The sequence below is a fragment of the Falco naumanni genome, chromosome 8 (assembly GCF_017639655.2).
Source record: "Falco naumanni isolate bFalNau1 chromosome 8, bFalNau1.pat, whole genome shotgun sequence".
Taxonomy (NCBI): domain Eukaryota; kingdom Metazoa; phylum Chordata; class Aves; order Falconiformes; family Falconidae; genus Falco; species Falco naumanni.
Window position 1 is genome coordinate 63826976 of NC_054061.1, and position 23194 is coordinate 63850169.

Genomic DNA, 23194 nt, shown 5'->3' on the forward strand with positions numbered 1-23194 from the left:
CTGAGGCGGCGGGGGCGCGGCGCGGCTGGGCCCTGAGGCGGCGGGGCGGCCGGCGCGGAGCGGTGCCCCGAGATGGCGCGGAGCGGCCGGGCCCTCGGCAGGGCGCTGGCCGGCGGGCTCGCCGTCAGGTACTTGGGGTGAGGCGAGGCGCAGTGACCGCGGGGGTGAGGTGACAGCCCCCCGAGGCGGGCCCCGCGCCGTCCCGGGGCCCCGCCGCCTCACGGCCCCTCTGCGGTCGCCCCGGGGGGCGGCGGGCCGGGGGCGGGAGGGGCCGCCTCGGGCTCGCGGTGCCTCGGCCCGCCCCAGGGTGAGCGTTGCCGGGCGGCCGGCGGCCCCGGGGGATGCCGCAGGGGAAGGCAGGGGGCGGCAGCCCCGGCCCCCCTCAGGGGCGCCTGAGGCGGCCTGGCCCGTGTCGGTTTAGATTATTGACTTGCCTCTTCTTTGCTAGAGCCGGTTGGGTAACTTTGAGCAATCCATAAAAGAAACTAAAAACTGAGTAAAGCGCCCAGATGTTTTTCCTCCTCAGACAGTGCAACAAGTTCCTTCTCCCCCGGTCACATGTGAGGGTGGCTGGAACAACCTGCAAAACCAAACGCACTCTGGGAGAGGAGTTGTTCTTGTAACTGGAAGAAAATGAACAAGCAGGCGAGAGAAAGAGTGCAATTTGAAAATCTTAGGGAAAAAAAAATAGGTTCCCTGTCCCAACTGTTACGGCAGTACTGCTGTTTCTTTGTTAAATTCAAAGTCTTACTATCACCCTCATAAAAACAGCAAAAAAGTGGCATAGGGCTTGGGTCACCATGTCAGATTTCAAGCAGTCATATGACAGTTGTTACTGTGCAGTGGTATAATGTCATCTTACTTGGACTGCATTTCTTACTGTATATCCTTTGTGGTTTTAATCTTTGGGATGCATTTGCAATATTAAAGTAGTTCAATCCTGGTAAGCAACATGGCTATTTTTTAAAGTAATTTATTAGTCTTGAGGGCAGAATCAGTTACTGGGAAGGGTGTTCAGTGTAAGGTAACGGGTTGCAAACTAAGTTGGAAAATGTTTCTAGTGTAAGCCGCAAGAATCTTGGCAGATGGTTTTCAGCAAGTGCAAGCTGAATCCAAACTGGTGCTGTATTTGTAGCCTTGAAGCTGGGTCTGCTTTCACATCTTGCAGTTGTCATTGATGTACATTCTGTACCTGTTGTCAACTTGGTGGACCCCTTACTGTGCTGAGTAGCAGACTTTAAGGGCTCAGGTAGTAAATTAGCCTCTTGTGCTTATTAAGATTGAGATGCTAATAGGGGCACTTGTTAGCAACACTCATTTTATAGGATGCAAACAGCTGTTTACCAAGAATTTGAATGAGATCAACTCATGCCTGCAGACCATAAAATGGCCATCAGATATCACTAACCGTATGGAAGTAACATTCGGGATAACAGTAAACACAATTGCCCCGACATGCTCTTACCACTAATTTCAGTCTTTGCAGTCAGGAGTTCAAGGTCCCCTTTTTCAAAAACATGTTAATCTGTAGGCTTAGAAAATTTTGTAGCTTTCAATCACTGATTCTAGATCACTTATGTATGCATACCATACACCAGTAAACGCTTCCTTTTCAGGCGGTGGAAGTCAGGTGATACTGTGATCAGTACCCAAGTGTTTAGAGAAAGCAGCGAGTGATGCCAGTAGAGCAGTGTGAGCAGATATGGTTGTATTACTGGCAGAGGGTTAATACAGAGGTGGTAGCTGTGCCTGAATTACAGTGTGGACCTGGCTTTTCTTCTGTGGTCTTGATCAGGTTCACAAAAACAGGTGTGATGGTCTGTTGAAATCTATGCTTCTGTGATTTCTTGGGGAGGTATGCTTTCCTGGACTAGGACCAAGCCCAGCACGTTCTCATAGTGTCTGTTTTTCTTCTGATAAAATCGGGAGAGAGATGAAGTCTCGCTGTGTTTATTAGCATTATAACCTCTCTTAACCTCACCTTCCTTGAATGGCAATGTAGTTGTGAAAAGGACATTGTCTTACAGCAGCTAAAAGATTATTTGTAGGCATTGTTTTTCAGCTTTGCGGCTGAAACAAGTCTAGATAAAACTGTATGAAACAATATACTAACATAGCATTAGAGTAAAAAAAACAAACCAAGAGAAGAAACCTGGCAACTAGTTTGGACTGTGTATTATACATAACCCCAGATGCAGAAAGTAATTTAAATTAGCTCTCCAGAATGTGAGGTCTGGTCCAAACATTTGAACACTTTCTATGAATCCCGTTGAGGCAGCCACAGTGTTACTGGCATCCTTCCAGCATTACTGTCAAAGCAGTGCTTTTCCTTAACAGTCTTGTCCAATCTGCATGGAAAAAGAACAGGCCATGTCCACATCCCTTGAGTTACAATTGCGAACATTTACCAAGTTCGTGGTCTGCAGACTTGTGAAGTCCACCTATTCTTCCTTAATTTTGACACCATGCCTCTGTCCCATCTTAAGTAATTCCTTTTCAGCTGCCGTGATTGTGACCTGTGTTGCTTCATATCACAATCACTTATTTCTTTTTTTAAAAGTCTGTACGTATTGTTTCTAATCAGATGCTGCTGATAGTTATTTTCCTCTAAATACCTATTTATTGTTTGCCTGCCTTCTAATAATGACCATATAAGCTAATGTAGTCTGTCCCAGGTTATTACTGTGTTTCTTTAAAATTCAAAGTTATGCTGTTAATAACAAGTTTAATTGTTTAAAATTGCTAACTGTAATTTGCTAGACTACTTTGGTGGTTAGTAAAAAAATGCATTCATCTGTTCATTGTGCTAAAAACCCCCACCAAAACAAGCAACAAGCCTAACGCTAAGTGGGGAAGGTTGGTCCCATTTTTGACTATGCGAATCCAGAAGTACAGTCCTGATTGTTTAATTAGAGAAAGAACAGTAAAAGACCAAGGTTGCTCTTTAGCTCATGTTTGTAGAATCACTGACAGCAAACAGTGGCATTTTTAACTTCCTGTTGCCAAAACTCAGACTGTTTGACGTAGCATTTTGCGTCTTAACTGACTTGATCTAGGCAAAATCAATAGTTTAGCAGAACAGACCTATTAATCACAATGAATGTTAGATTTTAGTGTAGATGTTCACAAACAGAGAACACTCAGGTGCAATCCAAGAATTACTAGCATTTTTAAAGGTCGTTTGTTAGGTTTTATTTATGAAAATACTGTGTCCAAGGTTTTGTGTTACATTTCCTGAAGGAAATACTGAAAGCTCGATAACAAGTGCACTTTCTGAAAGGACTTTCAAAATGAAACTGTCCTTTTAAGAGAAGGATGTCAGCAGAGGGATTATAGCAAGTAGAAGCTCCTCTTTTTTGCGTATTCCAAAAGGGTAAAGTACTGCAGACTATGCCTTGATTTTGCTGTTAAAAAGCCTGTTCTGCAAATTAAGTGCATATGAGGTTTGTACATGAACTCATGCAGCCACCAAGCCAATGTTTAATGAGGCCCTTTGTACTTTGCCAGTTACATTTCTCCTGACTGGGGGCTATTTTTAGTTTCTCTGAAGGAAAGGGGGGGAGGCGGGGGAAGTCCCCCTTGTGTTTTTAACAGTTTGCGTACTGTTGGGAGCCTTTGTTTTTCCATCTGACTCTGACATTTTCTGGAATGTTATACAACAGATTGTTTGTCTTTCCTGAATGTATTATTTATTTTGTTGATACGAAAGACATCTAAAAGCATTTTCACTGTTTCAGGCACTTGGCTTCTTGTGGTATTCTGATGACCAGAATTTCTCCTTTGCAAGTACCTGTAGCAAGCCACACCTTCTCAAGAACTTTCTTCAACATTGCTGCACCACTAGTAAACAAAAGAAAAGAATATTCTGAAAGAAGAATTATAGGGTCTGTACAGAAGTGTGGAAAGATACTTTGTATGCTTATCGATTTTGTGTTTGCTGTGATTAATCCAAATCACTAGAAGTTCAAAGGCTGAGCACCCCTGAGGACACATGCCCCTATGACTCTGCCCAGCCGGAGACTAGAAAGGGGTTTTGACATTCAGAATTTATAGAGATCAGGCTTTTCCAGTCTTCTGAAATTGAGTGTAAAAAATGTAGGAACCTAAACCCTTTGCCCCATAGAAAGAAACAGCAGAAATAACCCTTCTATTCCATGATAAAACAAAACCAGCCTTGAAAGGGAAGACTATACTATTAATTTCATCTGGTGAAATGGGAATAAACCAACAGGTGTGAAAACTCTGTTCCTTTCTGTCCCATATGCATGCTAATATTTGCACTTACATTATGTTGTAGTTCTCACTTCTCAAGATTTTTTTCTTTCTTTAAAAGAAGGAAAATAAGTAGTTGTGTGATGAAGAAACTTAGGCACATAGGAAACGATTTTGAAATCTTGTTTGCCTTAAAGCTAGTGGGAAAATTTCGGTTCATTTAATGAGACTGGAATCCTGCCCCCAAGTCTCTGGTCCACAATAGTATGAACTATTTGTTTATTAGCATAGGGTTTTTTACTATGCTTAACATTCATTTATGTGATAGTTCTTGAACTTCAACAGAGTTTGTTCAGGCACTAAAAAAGAGCCTTTGTCCAATAATGCTCACTGTTAAGTACTTTCGAACATAACGCTTCATTTTAAACACAGATGGAATGAAGCATGTACTTCAGTTCTTTTCTGAGTCAGAACTAAAAATTAAAAAACATAGCTTTGTAATGCTTTGCTGTGTTACAGTACAATGAACCAAAATGCTGCCATCATATTCTTTCATCTGATTTCAATATCCTGCTTGAGCAGGTGGGCTGGACAAGATGACCTCCAGAGGTCCTTTCCAACCTCAGCCATTCTGTCATGCTGTGAGGATTTTCCATTGCATGTGTTTTTTAATTAAGCTTTTTTATTTGAGCAGTGTTCCTCTATTTAAGCCTTATGGAATATAGTACTTTAGTTTTGATACATCTTTTCCTGGTAGCCATGAAGTGTGGATTCTTTACACGGAGTGTCTAAGATCTACCTAAATGGAAACATAGCTGTGCTGGAAACATTATTTTTTCAATTTGAAATGTATGCATATTTACCTGGTATTGCAGAAAGTAGAAGGCACAGGTTCACTGTTCAATAATTTTACTGCTGGATGTCATGTAGTGTTTTGCTTTTTTATGCAAAGGCTTTTAGCAGTTTATCCCTTTTTTCTTCTTAATTAGCAAAGCTGCATTTTTTATTTCCTTAAATATTGATAGCATTTTCAGGTGACTGTAAGTTCACCTTCCAAACTGCCTATGCCATTTATACCATTTTTTGAAACTTGTTAATACTGAATTAGAAGTTAAATAAATACTTTGTAACTGTGACATGACATTCATATTTCTGTTTCCAGGTATTCTATGCAGGAAATGTATGAAGTTGTTGCTGTTGTGGAGAATTACAAACTATTTGTTCCTTGGTGTAAAAAGTCAGATATATTATCAAAGCGCTCTGGATACTGCAAAGCACAGCTAGAAATAGGATTCCCTCCTGTAGTAGAGAGGTACACATCGGTTGTTACCCTAGTGAGACCACATTTAGTTAAGGTAATCTTTGTTTTTTCTTAGCTGTAACTTTCCATAATCTCTGTTTGTTGAAATTCTAATATTCCAGGAAGGTCTTGCTTCAGAACAATGCTGGAAGTGCTTTGCATGGCTCAAAACTTGTGTTGCTTTTCTTTCAAGACTTTAGATTAACCGGGGAGAATTTGAACGTGCTTTTAAAACGCAACCTGCCAAATGTCAGGCTGAGGGAAGATTTCTTTTTAATTTGCTTTTGCTGGAGAAACTAGCAGCCATTGATGAAGATATACCAATTTTGTTGGTTTTGTTATAATTTTGTCCAAGCCTCTTTAAATGCAAAATGAATGCTGACTTAGAAGTTATCTTTGACAACTGTAGCTTCTGATGCCTTAGCAAAATTGGTATGTCATTACTTTTCTTCTGACAATTTTAACTAGTTAATATGGGAGGTCTTAAACTTAAGCATAGGATCAGCTGAAGAGACTGTTATTCAGTGTATTGATGAGAAGATAGAGTGGATTTGAAGTCAGTTTTTTAGAACTGATTTGTTTGGGAAAGAAGCAGTTGTATTTCTTCTCCTTTCAGCTTTTCAAGAGTAGTAATTAAAAGAGAAATGTCAAGGGAGAAATTTTAAATGACATCTGGATCTTCTATCTACTTTGTTTGCATTGTATGTTTAAGTCTGTTTTGGTAAGGGAGAGCTCAGAACAGGTTTCTTTCAGCAAAACTGCCTCTCCCTTCATGTGGCAGATCTTGATTGTTTTTTGGAATAACTACTGGAATTACAATAGCTGATTGCTGTTCAAGATAATTGTTTGGATATCCTATTTCATTATTCTTTTCTAGGCTTCCTGTTAAGAAACACTGCTCACAACAGAAAATGGGTTTCTTAAGTGCAGGGGAGACATAAATTGGAAAAGGAAAATGCAAAGTGCCTTTATTCAAGGTACTTAATGATTCTGGAAAGAAAGAAAAAAAATCTCTCACTTTCTTATACAATGGGAAATCTGCATTTTACATGCTGACTTCTTTCCCTTTCTACTCTTCCCTGGTAAGACTGGTCTTTTTCTTTCACATAGCTATCAGATCAGCTTACCAACTCTTTTTCCCTCTAATTCACTCATCAGAGGCAGCCTTCTCGTCTCAGGAAAGACCACAAAAGTGGTGAGGAAAACAGTTTGTTTAGATTTCCTCTTCCTAGACTTAACTAGCCTTTTCTCTGCTGGGATGTTTTTTCCTAGAAGTTTACATTCTGTTCATACAACTGCAGAACATTTCTAGAGAAGCAGTCGTGTGTTTGGACTACCTCGCTGTCCTCAGAAACTCTGGGCAAAGGCAGCTTGCATGGTGGTCTAGCATAGCGGGCTACTGGCAGGGACAAAAGGAGCACGGATTTGTTGCTTATGGCAGCAGTGCTTGAGCAATGGAAAAAATCAGACTGGTAACAGCAGCTCTTGCCGCAGAGGAAGGCACAGAACAAGTTTACTACTTTTAAGGTTGGGAGCAAGGGGGACACGGTGGCAATTTTTCCATTCTTGCTGCCCGTTTGGGAGCAGCAGGAAAAGCAAGCCGCTCAGCTCTTTGTGTCTAATCTTGCCTCTACTCCTCCCCTTTCTGTTGTAGAAGTAGTAAGGCACTGCATCTCATTCCAGGGCAGAAAAATGTAGGTATTTCTATGCTCCTGCTTAGTCTTTGAGATGGCTTACTTTACTATGGCTTTCAAACCACAAACAATGTCTATTCAGCATAAGTAGTCTTGTTGGAGCAGAGCTAAAACAAGTTAGAGAAATTCCCTCTAGAAATTCCAAGCCAATTGAGATTATGTATTTGGATTATTTTGAAGTATTTGTCTTTCAATCTTTTTCTATTATAAATATAGGCACACCAAACTAGCTCTATTTGCTAAAACCAAAATGAATGGAAATAAGGACCCTATTGTCATGAAAACTGTGAAGCCAACAACTGCCTAAACTTTATTGTTTTAAAGGAGAATTGTATGCAAGTGCTCCTGAAATGTTAAATATCGCTTGCTGGTAACTAAAACCCAGCATGTAACCTGATTATGAACTTAAGCATATCGTCTTACTGACCACATGGTAGCTCTTGATCTTGTGATGGAAGATGTTTGGGGTTTACTTTCAATCAGGTTTGTTTTGATGCTGAGTTCCCTATAGTCCAAGACTACCAGTCTGTATCTCAGTATATAAACCATTCTATAATATAAGGAAAAAAATAATAATCTACAAACCCAGTAAACACCCACATCCTCTGCTTAAAGCAGTGACCATTAGCATTATTTTGGTGTTCTATGTCTCATGATAGACATCTGTTTTATAACTCTCACCACAAAAAATTTTTCCTCTCCCTTAAAAGGAATTCAGTTATTTTGCCATAAATGACGCAGCGCAAATGGGATCTGCACTAGAAGAATAATTTTAACAATACTGCACCCTTCACTGTCTAACAATATACTAACGCGAGCTTCAGTAATACCGGTTCATCGCATCTGTAAAAGCCTAACTTTAGCTTGACTTTGTAAACTTTATTTTAGGCATCCTGCACAGATGGAAAACTGTTTAATCACTTGGAAACAGTGTGGCGTTTCAGCCCAGGTATCCCTGGCTATCCAAGGACATGTACATTGGATTTTTCAGTAAGTATTGTAATTAAGACTACCACATGCTAAGAACAGCATAGAAATACTATCTTTAACTGTGCTTTTTCTTTTTTTAATGCCTGGTACTTTTGTGGGGTTTTTTCAAAATACATACACACAGAAAACAAGTTAGCTTTAGTCACTACTATAAAAAAAATTTTGTCAACTTTACCATGTGGAAACTGCTACAGTGTCTTTCAGAGACAGCAGTCTTCTGTGCGGCGTCTGCATATCATGAAGCAGTGTAGGGATTGGTGTCTCTCACTGTACAATTCGAAACATGCTCAGGTTTTTAGATTGTCAAATAGAGAGGGAGAAGTACTAAATATACTTCGCTATTTCCTTTAATTGCTCTACAACCTAAATGCTCTTGGTACCTATCAGAAAGTAGGTACTCTGTCCGTTCTGTTTGGCTTGCAGTTTGGTCAATTTAATTTTCTGGCCTCCAGTGTTACTCTTTCATGCATTTTAAGTCTTAATCCTTCCTTCCATAATGCAGGTATAATAGATTTTTGCTGGTTTTCTACTCTATGATGGGGTATCACTGCAGCTTAAAAGTATTGCTCTTTAAATCTAGTATTTGATTTAGCCTGTAACTCCCAGACAAGTCCTCTTCCACTGAAGTTACTGCTTTTCTATTTTGCCTATATAGCCTGTCATTTTTTTCTTACATTTTGTAGCATTACAGGTAGGTGTTGCACTGAGCGCATAACTAAGCTGAGGGGGGTGGTCAGAGCAGGGTACAGAAGTACAGAGAAATGGGTTGATCCTGCTGCCATCTACTGGGATACCCTGCTTTAAAAGATGCCTTCTGTAAATAGGAAAAAAGAGCTTTTGGAGTATTTGTAAACTAACGCATGAATTTCCTTGGGTTAACAGCTTTCAGCTTACTACTGCGTTGCACTCCAAACAGTTCAACAGTAAACATGAATCTATAGGCACTCAGAAAAATACGTTTCTCATGGGATTTGCCAAGGATGTTTGCATGTTAGTTGCTCACAGTGTTTGAATTTCTGTGGCCAAATGAGTGCCAGTTCCTGCTGATCAGTACATAAGCTAGCTTTTAACCCAAGACATAAATCAGTTGACAAGACCTGAATTAAGGAATTGTTTAAAATCTATAATCTAAATACTAAGCCCATGAGGAAAGCAATTACTTCTGCACTACTGTTTCGCAGTCAACATGCTTTACTCCGAAGCAACTGGAGCAAAGCTATATTTGCTCCATTTGGTATTTAATCTGCTGATTTCTCAGGGATGACAAAAATACTGAAATCTCAATCTGAAAGACACACTATAGCAGAAGTGATGAGAAAATTGCAGAAAAGCAACCTGTTTCTTTTCCTGAAAATAACAATCATTTTGGGAAGCCACATATTCCAAAACAATGTGATTCCATAGCCTTAGAGGAATGTTATTTAACTAGATAGAAGGCCAGCACAGCACAAAAGCATAATCAAAGGCTATTTGACATAAAAATCACCTTCTCTTTTGAGGGTGGAGAAAGCCAACTCCCTGCTCCCCTGCTGTAAATGTCAACTGCTACAGTAGCTTCAGTTTAACTGCAGGATTCAGTAGCTAAAAGAAAATGGAGTTCTGAGCGCTGCAGCAGGAGCGCCTGAGGGCAAGGTACAGAGGACTTAACCAGTGCATCTGTACTCTGACAGTGACTGCCCAAGCCAGGACAGTGAAGGACACGAGTGGGAGGCGTTCAGGTGGGAGACACGGCACACAAAGCTGTAGCTTTAGTCAGTAAACTGCCCGTTTGAATATACTGTAAGTACAGTTGCCAAGATGGAAAGACCAATTTCAAATGTTGGGGAACTTTTGATCTGCTTTTAAATACCTCTTGGGATTGCTTCACTTTATGTGTAAGTCTGCAGTCTTGCCATGCAGGATTTTCCTCAGACAACTTTTGTTCCCAAGTGAATTCTGTGAACAAAGTAACTGAGTTATTGTTTGTCATTATCCCCAATCTTTTACTTATGTTTTGTGACTCAACATTTATAGAGTTAAATACAGCTTAGATAAATGGAAATGATTACTTCAGAGGATTGAACAAAAGGATTCTTCTAATTGAAAAGCACAGGGAGACAGTTCTCTGACCGAGGGGTAAGGCTTTTCTTCAGACTCATTCGCCTATAGCTCCATTTTAACTGTTCTTTCTCCCACAGCTTACTCACAGACCAACTGGAGATTCTGTAAGAGAGTTGTCTTATTTGTAACAGCATTTTACCACAATGGTAGACTCGGGAAAAATAATTCTTCTCTATTTTCTTAAACAGGTTTCTTTTGAATTTCGTTCGCTTCTACACTCAAAACTTGCTACACTATTTTTTGATGAAGTGGTAAAGCAGATGGTAGCTGCCTTTGAAAGAAGAGCATCCAAGCTCCACGGCCCAGAAACAAGCATACCTCGGGAGCTAATGCTCCATGAAGTTCATCAGACATAAAAGGGAAAAACATAATAACCTCCATTTATAAACTGGTTTGTACACTTCATCCATACAAGAGGTGCCACGCTCCTCCTTTGGGGCATGTTTCATATCTCAGCTTTGTGTGTGACTTTATACTGTACAAAACACCTGTTCAGCCAGATGTATATAGAATGTGCAAGCTGCAATCAGGTGCAACTTAAAGCTTTATTGGTAAGAGACAATTAGAAGCTACTGCAACACGAGCTATCTTGGGCTGCTGACTATTAACTTGCCGAACAGTTTGTATAATCACAGTGCAAGTTCCACCTTATTCAAGCTTACGGTTTTTTCAGCGTTGTAACACTAACTCAAGTTTAAGTTGTTAGTAGTGTGAATGTAACTTAACAGCATCACCTCAGCCAGCTCTGGCCCAGCAAAGGGAAACTGCCTGTCAAGCACCCAGCAGCAGGTGCTTTCAATTCAAAGCCATGACAGGGGTAAGTCAGGAGCCTGCAGCTGCTGCTGAACTCTGGGTAACTGCTATAGAAAAACTCGCCAAGGCTTCAGAAGTAAAGCGCAAGGGTCCACCTAAGAGCAGGAGGGCTGTAACTCGGCACAGTCTGCCGGCGGGCCTCAGCCACCCATCGGTCTGTAGGCGGTGCAGCAGGCTGAACTCGCCTACCTGCCGCACTCTGACTGTTACACGCTGCCCTTAGGTTACAGCAGGCACGTCTCATCTAACGTGAACAGTTTCCAGTTCCAACCCAACTTTAAACCAAGTAGATCAGCATTACCTCTCCAAGAGCCAGGGCATGGATGCACAGCACGCCGCACCACAGTGCTGGCCTCCCAGGAAGGAGTGAGCGGGGAGTCCTCCACTTCCTGCAGACAAGCACACCCAAGGCCAGCCCTCGTGAAAAACACAGCGTACAGCGCTAACCCTTAGTTCATAGGGGTTTCCAGCACCACGCCACCATTTGCTTATTAGTGCATTACAACGGTACCAGCTGTCTTGACTGGGTTAGTTTTCAGTAGTTCTGTTCCTGACGCTAATATTGTTTCCACTCCCTGAAGAAGTATTAGCGAATAGAGGTTTGAACAGGTTTTAAATCCTGTCTGTACGTTGCCTTGCGTTACCCAATTTCCATACTGAAATTAGGTGTATTAAGTAAGACTGGAAGGTATGCTTTGGGACAGGGACAGCCCTGAGGCAGTGTCAGACCACTTACTTTTCCTGAAAGAGCAACTGAAATGTCACACGTCCCATCTGTGAAGGACAGTTCTTATTGGAGGTAGGAAGCTGGGGGAAGTGACAGCTGGAATAAGAGGTCAGTTTTGCAGCACCAAGAAGTTGTAAAGCCACAGTTTGCCAAGACAATGAGAGGTGGAAGTTTGGAAAGCAGAAGACCACACACCAATGCCACGTCAGGCCAGAGCAGTCAGGGGCAAGGCAAGCTGTCCTTTTTAAGGGAAGAGCAGCACCCAGCATCAACAGCAAGTTCAACTAAATCCTGGAGCCCATTACCAGAAAGCTAGAAGACAAGACCGGGAGGCTCAAGGTGAGGTAACCACATACTTACTTACAAAAACCGCAACCCTTTCTTAGCAAAGGCGACTTACCTGCTTCACACCCCCGGGGCGCACTCCCTCCCTCGGTGCAGGGCAAGGTGCTCAGCCTGTTCCCTGTTCCGACAGGTGAAACAAGCAGCAGACAGGGCAAAATAAAGCCAGCGCACGTGCCTTATTTTCATAGCATTGTTTAATAGTTTAAAGAACTGTTCCGTCAGTTCAGCTTCTGCATTTCTTACCAAAATTAGTCACTTGTCTTTCTGAGAAACATCCTAGACAATGGACTGTTTCCTGGAGGGGACACCTCCCACCCCCACCCCTCTACTTCCAAGCCTAAGTATGGGATTTCTAGTCAGTCTTAGAAGCAGCAGGCTGTCAGGGCTCTCCCCTGACTATGGCTTTGGGTGCAGATGAATAAGGTGATACATTTTGTAACTTTCGAGCAGTCTGTTTTATTACATAAAGGTCACAGAACTGTGTATTTGCCTACTTTGTACACAACTGTCTAGTCTCACGCACAGTGGCTTCCGAGTTCTTCCTAGTACTGGCAAGCACCAACAAATTCTGAAACAGAATATCAAGTGCCTTAATTAACTTTGAATCAGGACCTTGGTAGATGGATCTTGCAACCCAGTTATCAGGAATGTACAAATGTCTTTATTCAAAAAATACAAAATAAATTATCTGTAGGCATGGACAATGACTGTAAACAATTACACGTGTGTTAAATGAAATCCAGTAACTGATGGTTACAGTGATTCTTTTAAACACCAGCCTCACTTCAGTCACTATCCACCCTCTCGCACTGACATCTGAAGTTTTTAAGTCAGACCTGTCAGTCTTAAACAGCCCAGCCCGTGATGCATCCCTACCGCAGCAATCAGAACATGCCACCTCCCATTCCTCCACCCATCCCTCCCATTCCTCCCATTGCCGGCTCCTTTTCTTCTTTAGGAATTTCAGTCACCACTGCTTCGGCTGTTGATAGGAGAGACGCGACACCTGCAGCGTCCATCAGAGCAGTTCTCACAACCTAAAAATAGGAAAGAAATAACTCAATACCTGCTGACTGTCACGTGAGGGGGGAGGAAAGCTGAGAGTTCGGACTATTTTAGGCTACCTTTGTCGGGTCGATGATTCCTTTCTCTACCATATTTACAAAGTCCCCAAGCATTGCATCATAGCCAATGTCTGACGGACTCTGCAGGATTTTCTCAACTATTAGTGATCCTTCAACACCTGCATTCTTCGCAATCGTCATTGCTGGGATTTTCAGTGTTCTCCTTATTATTTCAATGCCTGTAAGAAAACGGGTGTTTAGAATTACCTATTGCATACGCTGCTCCAGCTGCAAGGGCACACACTCACGTGCTGGAGATCGATACAAAGAAAACCCTCTGAGCAAGGACATACGCTAGTTTACTTTTATCAGCTTCAGGGAAAAAGGTTCTCTGCTACTTAACGTTTGCCAACAGATGAAGCCCTCGCAAGACATTCACACCCATTTTAGTTTTACTTCTGCAAAAGGCAGTCAGGAGTATTATTACTGTAACATCGCACAAAGCCTTTTTCCATTTGATATGCCACACCATCTCTCAGGCATTCCTGGATTTTATGTCCGTCTACAATGGCTTAACGATCAACTCAATTCTTCCTTTAATGGTCTGCAACCCCTTGCAGGGGGTACTGCTGCTGCTTTACTGTTAACTGGCTCTTTCACAGCCAGGTCGGGGCTGCAGTGAAAGCTTCTTCCCACTGTAAAGCAGAGACTGCCGTAACAAGGGAGTATGAGGGTCTAGAGATGAATTAACAAAAAGCTCACCCAAAGCAATCTGTATTTAATGTTATAAAGGCTCAGGACAGAAGAAGGTCTATTCTTAACGCTTCCACACACGCATTCAAGCCATTTACTTACCAATTTTCTGATCTTCATTGGCTGGAGCTAAGGCATCTAATGCTGGAATGCAGCGAAGCAACGCACAGCCCCCGCCTGGAACGATGCCTTCCTCTACGGCAGCACGGGTGGCGTTCAGGGCATCAGTAACTCGGTCCTTCTTCTCATTCACTTCCACATCGCTCGTGCCACCAACCTACAGCAAGCAAGCCACGTGTCAAGGCCCACTCCAGGAGCCCGGCAGGAAGAGCACTGCTGCTGCGAGATTAAATCGCCAGCTGGAGCCGTTAACGGCAAAGTGCCAGAAAACTAACCCGGTGCCCTCCCCTGCCGGCAGTGTTCTTGTGTACCTCAGCGCTCAAGAAGCCTGAACACACAGTTTCAGTTGATTATTTCATCAAGTTCTTAATACCAAAGCATAGCACTGTAAGAAGCCAAATTCCTTACCCAAATCATGGGACAAGCAGACAGCAGCAGCTTAAGACTGGCAATAAAGGACCGATGCTGCGTCCCTTTCCGAAGGGGTTTAACTTCTCACCTTCAATACTGCTACTCCATCAGAGAGTTTGGCCAATCGCTCATTCAGTTTCTCTTTTTCGTATTCACTTGTGGTAACTTCTAGCTGTTCGATGATTTCTTGAATACGTTTTTCAATTTGAGCCTTTTCGCCCTTCCCCTTTAGAAGCATGGTGTCATCCTTTGTCACGATGACCTCTCCGACTTTACCGAAGTCATGGGGCTGGATATCCTCCACATTTAGGCTCAAACCCTCTTCTCCAAACACCTGAAACAAATTATGTGAAAAGCTGCAATTCACCACTTCTCCTGATGTAAGTTTGTTATTTGTAGACACACAAACACATGGAACAGGCTAACGGCGCAGAACAATCGCACTGCGGCAGCCCAGCTCAACACACCATGTCCTGCCCCCCCCTCCCCCGGGTACACAGAGCCCTACTCCTGTTTCCAGAGGTTACAACTAAAGTGACTTTAGAGCAGGGTTTGCTGCTTTGTTACTTCATACTCCAATCAGCTTAAACATGAAGTTTTATTTCAATAACCCCCTTCGGATCCCAGTACCACGCTACAGTTTTGAAGCATGTACAAAAAAAAGGCAGCATAAAGGGACACGAATCAGCACATCAACTATTTAAGTACAGAAGAAAATTATCCAGTCTGTTCCAAACATTTAAAATAATTAGATCTGCCACACTGGAGCTGAGGCAGACAGTCAGTTTTACAAGGCAGCCAGAAAGCTTTGCTGTTTCAAAGGAATGTCCTTGAAGTTCCTTCTTGCCCTTAACAACCTAAATGCTACAAGCAAGTGGTGCGTAGCTTCAGTCAGTTAAAAGGACATACTACGCATGGTTGGCATGGGCTGTATTACAGAGCCGTTACCAATATCTGTATTTTTTTTAAAAAAAATGCAAAGTATAGTATTGGTTTTTGAAAGAACAGGACACAGCCTGCAACACAGCCATGAACCTAGAAAGACACATTCTTTTCCTCCTTAGGCACTATTAGCATTTCTTGGAGCAAAAAGCCAGTTAAACCATCGTTACTTACCGCACCGCCAGTAGCAATTGCCATGTCCTTAAGCTGGTTTTTCCTGTTGTCACCAAAACCCGGTGCTTTTACAGCAACAACCTGAAGGCCAACCTTCAGTCTGGAGAGAAGAATTCAGAGAGCAACACTCCACATGTGTTCAGAGAATGAGTCTTAGTTACTAAAGCCAATTATTTCAGTACAGCTCTAACAAGCAAATGAAGAGCCCTTCATGAGCCAAAAGCTGGTTTTGCTCAAAAAGGTAGTTAGGAACAACTGAAGTTCTGTCTGAAGCGATGCAGTGTAGCTACACACAAAAGGGGCTGCTTCTCTGGTAAGCAAATGCAAATACACGCTTTTGTATGTATCCCTTTAAAAGGAGGAATACACACAGGCACACACAAAAGCAGTACCTGTCTGCAAGCACGGACTTTAAGCCTCACCTGTTCAAGACCAGAGTGCTGAGGGCTTCTCCATCAACGTCTTCAGCGATAATGACCAAAGGTTTGCGGTTGGCATTGGCAATTTCAAGAGCTGGAACTATGGACTGTACACTAGAAATTTTCTTTTCGCTGATTAGAACGTAAGCATCCTGGAACTCGCATTTCTGCCCTACAGAAACAACAGGCGTTATCTGAACAACCCGGTTGTAAGAACGTATCGGGCATTCTCTTACACTGAAGCAGCTACTTGGGAGCAACTGCCGCTCTTTTCAGCAGCGTTAAGACACAAATTGTTGTCTCCAAGACTCCACCTTCAATTCTGCACTGTTCTGGAGTGCTGCAGGGCCAGCTTGATGTTCGCACAGACACAGTCCATGCTTGGCAGAGAAGGGAAAAAACCAAAACCCAAAGACTCCAAGCTTTTACCAGGAGTTAGAAGTTTCTGACGTGGAAGGACCCCCCTGCCCTATTTGCTGTGGAACACAGCGTAACAGACTGTAAAGTCTTTATAGCAGGTACCACAGACAGTAACTTCGAAGAGCCCCTACAAGGTATCTGACACATGTTATTGTTAACTCACCTTTGGTTGTGTTAATAAAATACGGAGAGATGTAGCCTCTGTCAAATTTCATACCCTCAATGATTTCCAATTCATCATTCAGAGTTTTTCCATCCTGTTTAGATGCAAGAAATTCTACATTAAAGCTCCCTTATTTACCACCATAAGCACATGCAGAGTTAGGCTCCGTACCACACATCGGCTTTATGTGCCTCCCTTCAAAATAAAGGATTGTTAAGAGGGAACAGCAACCAGACCCCTATCTAATTGAGCTGGGGAGGAGGGAATTACAGTGGGATACCGCATGTGAGCGGCAGCAGCTACAACACGTGCCACAAAAGCCGACAGTGGCTTTGCATGTAGTCCATACATTGGGCAGTTCTTACCTTGACAGTGATCACACCCTTCCGTCCAACTTTCTTCATTGCATTGGAGATTATATTGCCGACTTCCTGATCTCCGTTCGCCGATATCGTGGCGACCTGGAACAGTAACCTCATGTAACTGCATGTCACAACACAAGCGATATTTCCTCACTATGCAGAAAATCAGAACAACCATTTTGGTTCTCCTGTCTTTCCTGACAAGACAGGGCAGCCAGCCATCGCACAGCCGCACCAGGACCCGAGAGCCCCGCCGGCACGGCTCGCAGCACACACAGGCCAGCATGCCCAGTGCCCCAGACCCAGCTGGGCACCCACCTCTACCCAAGCCTCCCACAGCAGGCCCACCATGCCCCCAGGAGTCCGCCGTCACCTTCCACCCACAAACACATCTCTGCTCTCATCAACTCTTCCCCAGTACACAAATTCAGGACCAGATTTTTGGAATGAAACTCAAAGATGAGAAAAACTACCTACTTCTGAACTATCTGCTAGCAGTAACTGAAGGCAGAATATTGCTAATTTTAAGTAACTCAAGAAAATCAAAGCATAACCATGAAGATCATTCAAGGAATCACACTCTGAATCTTGGTAGATGAAGAAAAATACTCAGGTGTCATATATGCACAACCCAACTCCATTAAATCTGATGACAAAATATTTTTGAGGGATGAACAGTTATGTAAACTTGGTTTAGTAACTTTTTTTCCTAACCTGTGCAATTTCTTCCGGAGTTGTAACAGGTTTAGACAGCTTCTTCAGTTCAGCTATGACAGCATCAACTGCAAGCATCACCCCTAAAGATGAACGGAATACTAGTGAGCAAACACAGCGAGGCACACAGAACAGAAAAACCAGCCCCAAACAGTTCAAGTTTCAGAGTCCACATGGCCAAACGCGCCGAGCCTGCAAGCTCCAGAACCAGCAACGGGCAGTTCTAGTTCCCCGCTGCCATCCGTACACCTAGTGACCTTTGGAACTGGCACGACATTCTTTCTGTCACAATTGAAGTTTATGGCAAATTTATTTACATGGCACCCGTAAATTTATGTACTTATCAAAAATTAATTAAATGCAGAAATGGATTTAAATGGAATTTACTTACGACAAATTAAACAAGTTCACTGCATATAAAATCATAAAATTATTAGAAAAATGAAGAACTGTTCAGAGCAAGTAACGTAACAGAAGCAAGTGGGTTCTTTACTCATTGCTCTTCCAATGAAGCTTCATGCGGCTCTTCAAAAAGAGGGCAGCTTACTCAGGAAGCTGGTCAAACCTGGGATATGTGAAATACAGACAGGGATTAAACCTTAAAAACACAGGAAAAAGATTTACCCCTCCTGATTTCTACTGGATTAGCTCCTTTGCTGATCTTCTCAAAGCCTTCCTTGGCAATGGCACGCGCAAGCACCGTCGCAGTAGTGGTACCGTCTCCAGCTTCTTCATTTGTATTGTTGGCAACATCTTGAACTAATCTGGCTCCAATATTTTTGTATTTGTCTTTTAAGTCAATTGCCTTTGCTACTGTCACGCCATCTTTTGTCACTTTGGGACTTCCCCAGCTTTGTTCGATGATAACTGTTCTTCCCTAGGGTGCCAAAGAACAGACGTTAAATCAGAGCCACACAACCCACAGCGTGTTACTCTAAGAACTCAACTGAAGATGAAGACCCCTTTGAACAGCCACGGCAGAACAGAAACACCGCCTGGCACAGAACTTTCAGCTGGGACTTTTTTTCGAGCACACACATTACCAAGGTTCTGCACGACTGGAAGAAATGGCTCAAAGGTTTTATACTTTCACAGAAGGAGGCTTCGCTCCCCAGCCATAATGCTGAACACCACAGACTCAAAAGTCTATAATTAAGTAAGTCTGGCCTCCCAGAGAAAAATATAGATTCCCTCTAACACTGGTATTTTCCCCTAAAACTACACTACAGCAACAAACTGAATTTGCAAAATCTAAAAACCAGCCATACAAAGCTCCGCCTGTTGCACGTTCTGGAAAAAAGCCAAGACTTGCAAACCTTATTAATGATTAGCAAAGAGAACCGAAAAAAATGACAATACTTAAGCAATCTGTGTTAATGTGTTGCAATAACTTCCCAAACATCGCAAGTTAACAGGCCTTTCTTTGCCTGCACTTGCCTCCATCTCAGCAGCTGGACTCTCCCCTGCAGCGTATCCAGACCCGGTGAACGTGGGAAACCACGGGCCATGCAGGGCAGCTGCGCCTGCACAACGGACTGCTCCTTCCCAGAAGAATTCAGCAGCTTCAGTAGCTGCCCCCATCGGTCACGCTCCAGCTTGAGCTGGAAGCAGCAGAACTGCTAGGAGGTCCACCCCTGCCGCCCTGGAAGCCCTCAGCCATCCTGGCAGCGGGAGCTGGTGCGAGACAGCAGGTGCCCCACTCCCCTGCGGGCACCCCCGCTGACCCCGCACAAGATCCCTCGAGCCCTGCTGAGCCCAGCACGCCAGTGGCCGCCGGGCACGGCTGCAGCAACACCACACCAGCAACACACCAGCGCGGCCTCAGCGCCAATCCGAGCCCGGGTCACGCACCACGTGCCAAGCCAGCTCAGCGCTCCCAGACAGCATGCTGCCGCTACGGCACCGCACAGCGCGTTCCTCGCGTGCGCAGAGCCCGCTCACGTCTGCCTCACTGAGTTAACTGACTCCGGCCTCCTGCCACGCACCAGGCTACGCTGCTTCTGAAGCACACCCACCCCTAGCAGCTGCAGAAGCAGCATTAAGCTTCAATTACTGGTGCTGAACTTGTGAAAGTGCTCACGTAATTCTAACTGTGCTGTAAAACAATCACACCAAAACAACGTGTCGTCTGGCTTCTTAACCGCTGTTTGATTTGACCTGCGCTTTCCCTAATCCTAAAAGTTGTTCAAGGCTACGGAAAACCTCTGGAAGATCCTGCTACTGCTACATTCTTTATGTACTCCATCCTTGGTTTTGTGTAGTCTCTCCTCAATTTTGTTCTGTTTTGACATAATCTTATTTCAAGTGTGTGTTTGGTAGCTATGAGGGGACAGGCACAGCAAGATCTACTTGTCTCTGATGACATTAATCACTTGCATTCAAACATGTGGTCTGTGTTTCTGAGAAAAGGCACGCCGCCGGGGAACGCACACCCATTTTGAATGGTCCTGCACATCGAGAATCCAAGCACACACAAACTACTCCTGACAAAGTAAGCACCATGTCGGTAAGCAGCAACAAAAGATTGCGTGAAACTGCAAACCACGTTTCTTTAAAGACAGAACAGCGCCAAAGGCAAGTTTAAGTTTCCCCACCAGCACAACATTTCTTACAATGCTGGAAGCAGAGTCAGGTCATTGCAGTACAACCCCTACAAGCCTACAGATACACGCGCAACAGCAGATGAAATGAGAACGCTGGAACAAAACCCCCGCAAGGTTACAGCAAGTTGCATCAGGAAGCGCCCTTTAGCCAGGGCACTAGAACCACACTCAAGGCATTCACACAGCAGCTTGATCCCAAAACCCCGGAGTTATATTAACTGGCTACACTTAAACTTTGTTCCTTTATGTAAAACAGCTACAGCTTGCAGACATCTCTGTTCTTTAACCTTCATCTGCTCAGCTTATGGCATTTTTGCCTTTAAATAAAGATAGCAGCACAAAAAAGGTGCAAGAAATACACAAGCTGATGTTGCAGAGGACAAGCAGCCTTGAGAACAGCCACACACAGGCTGTTATTTAAAGATGTTAAGAAAATGTGTTTTGAATTAAGAAATTTAAAGTGCTGAAGCTGCTAACTGGCATAACCAGGCCCCGGCCCTCGTACAGCCCTAATCCAAGGCTGGTTTAAAACCCAGTCAAGTTAATCAGTGGGAGAACAGAAAAGCAATAGATGGTCAATTTCTGTACCAGGTGCTCTCAGAAACACAGGTGTTCCTAGAAAAGAAATTAGTAGATGTGAATAGGAAGTGCTTGTTCAAAGACTAAGCGTGCTTGAAGGAGCAGGTGAGTTAAAGCAGGCAGAAAAATCACAATCTGAGGAGGAGCCTGGAACCGAGGAGATGAATCAACTGGACAGTCAGGTGATGGATTCGCAGAACTGACAGGACCAAAGGAAACTCCTAAAAACTTCAGACGTTGACTAATGGTTTGATAAGTGTATATAAGCTGTGCTGTATCACTTGGTTCTCTGCCACTCACTGGGGTGGTGGCCCGGCTCCGAGATGTGACTGAAGCAAGCCCAGTTGTACCCACCCCTGTGTGAGTTTCTCCTTTAACAGGGAACAGATATTCCTGTGAGCACAGAGAAAGTCAGTGTCTCTTCCCTAAAAAGGAACCTCGTTTCAAGCCTTACTGCACATTGCATGACTATGCAGAATGCAGTAGACGGTCTTCCAAAAGATGGAGTACTTGCAGGGAAACAGACACTACCTTCCATCCCACTGGCAACATGAAGTTATGCCACCGCCACAGGGTTCCACTTAAGCTGGTAACATTTAGCAGCCAATTGAGAACTCAACTGGATGCTTTCAACATTCCTTTCGCATTGTGAATACTAAACGGCAGAGTGATACGGAACCATCATTTACAATTAGAAGAAAAATTTTAAAAACCCCACGTGCTAGTTAACCCACATCACGATATAGTTACATTACCTACTGCGTTGGTACGGGCCAACAGCTGAGCCGCAGTAACCTATCATGCACATCCCCCTAACCTTCAAACCGCCTGAACAAATACACTGCGCCTTTCACAGCCATCCCATTCATTTCACTTTGCTCCTACGAAAAGCACACGCTACTGTCACGCTCCAATGACGCGAACGGGAACATGGCTGCCTGCAGCAGGCTGTGCGTGGCCCTGCAGCTGCGGGTCACGGCCCTGCGGCGGGCACTCCCGCAGCGCTGCCCCGGGAAGGCTCACCGCCCTTCGCTGCTGGGGCACCTCCAGACATTTACATACAACAAATGCAAAATCTTCCATTACCTTCGGCCCCATGGTGACAGCTACAGCATCTGCTAGAAGATCCACGCCTTGGAGCATAAGAGCTCTAGCATCTGCCCCGAACTTCACATCTTTTGCATACGCTCGTGTTAGATGGGGGGCGAGTGCCCTGGACACCGGCCTCATCTGACCGAGCACTGTAGATAAACGGAGCATGTCTGAAAGATTAAAAAAAATCCGAAGGAAAACATAAGCATCACGGCTTTGTACAGATACTTCTAGAACAAGAAAGAATAAAAAGGTTTCAGAAAGCCAAGGAAGTGATCCTGAGCTTTTAATTTCTCGACGGCTGGAACAGACACGCCCGCAGCTGCGGGGAACCGTGCGGGGAAGGCGGCTGCACCCGGCCGGGCCTGGGCCCCTGCGGCCACGAGGACCCCCCGGCAGCGGCCGAGCGCGGGGCCGGCCCGGCCCAGCCCAGCCCCAGCCCCAGAGGAGCCCCGCAGGCGCGGCCCGTCCAGGCGAGGCGCCCCCGGACCACCCGCGGCGGCGGGAAGCGGCCCCGGGCGCCCCGGGCCCCCCGGGCGGGGACCTGCGGCCACATGGCCCCTTCCGCGGGCCAAGGTCAAGCGCCGCTCGCCCCCTACCGCCAGCCCGGCCGCGCTGCACCGCGGGGGCCGAGACCGAGGCCCGCCGCGCCGCCTCGCCCCCCGCCCAGGGCTCGGCTGCAGCCCTCGCCCCGGGGCCCGGCCGGCCCCCTGCCCCCGCGCAGCCCGCAGCCGCCGCCACGGGGGAAGCGGGCTGGAGCCAGGAGGGGGATCGGGGCAGCCCCCGCCGGGCCGGGCCCCCGCTCACCTGCGGGCAGCAGCAGCCGGCGCCGCCGTCCGGCCTCAGCGCTGAGCGGGCAGGTCTGCGTGCGGGGACGGGCGAGCGCTCGGCACCCACCGCCTCCGCCCCGCCCCCGGCCATGCGGGGCCCCGCGCCGCCCGGCCCGGGAACCAGCATACCCGCCGCCGCCCCGCCCCGCGCCCCCGCCGCGCACCGGTACGCGCACGCGCGTCCGGCCCCGGCATAAGCCACTCAGGTTCCGGGGCCCGCCAATTCCAGAACCTTCTGGAACGCTCATGCTCGCTGAAGGTCAAAGTTGAGCTGACCTCACTTCCGGGCGAGGGGCCGGCGGCGGCGCGGCGCGGCGCGGCGTGGCGTGGCGTGGCGCGGCGCGGTGCGGTGCGGCCTGCGGCCCCG

At 45.1% G+C, this 23194-nt stretch overlaps 2 protein-coding genes across 4 annotated transcripts; one reads left to right on the forward strand and one right to left on the reverse strand.

Moving 5' to 3' along the window:
* On the forward strand, positions 1–12923 carry COQ10B (coenzyme Q10B). Of its 3 annotated transcripts, none has more exons than XM_040605235.1 (5): positions 1–128; positions 3738–3884; positions 5375–5567; positions 8095–8196; positions 10485–12923. In XM_040605235.1, exons 1-5 carry the CDS (start codon positions 73–75, stop codon positions 10650–10652), a joined length of 666 nt encoding a protein of 221 aa, XP_040461169.1. In that variant the 5' UTR covers positions 1–72; the 3' UTR covers positions 10653–12923. The 3 variants fall into 3 exon arrangements, with proteins under 3 accessions (XP_040461169.1, XP_040461168.1, XP_040461170.1); XM_040605234.1 differs by having other exon boundaries at positions 45–137; XM_040605236.1 differs by lacking the exon at positions 1–128 and adding an exon at positions 1227–1249.
* On the reverse strand, positions 12360–22935 carry HSPD1 (heat shock protein family D (Hsp60) member 1). Its single transcript, XM_040605233.1, has 12 exons — positions 22805–22935; positions 21992–22167; positions 18348–18600; positions 17724–17806; positions 17013–17108; positions 16648–16741; positions 16068–16236; positions 15646–15745; positions 14618–14863; positions 14101–14275; positions 13306–13484; positions 12360–13218 (listed from the first exon to the last, which is right to left on the reverse strand). The coding sequence occupies exons 2-12, from the start codon at positions 22163–22165 to the stop codon at positions 13066–13068; spliced, it is 1722 nt and encodes a 573-aa protein (XP_040461167.1). The 5' UTR covers positions 22166–22167; positions 22805–22935; the 3' UTR covers positions 12360–13065.
* Positions 22936–23194: the final 259 nt, after the last annotated feature.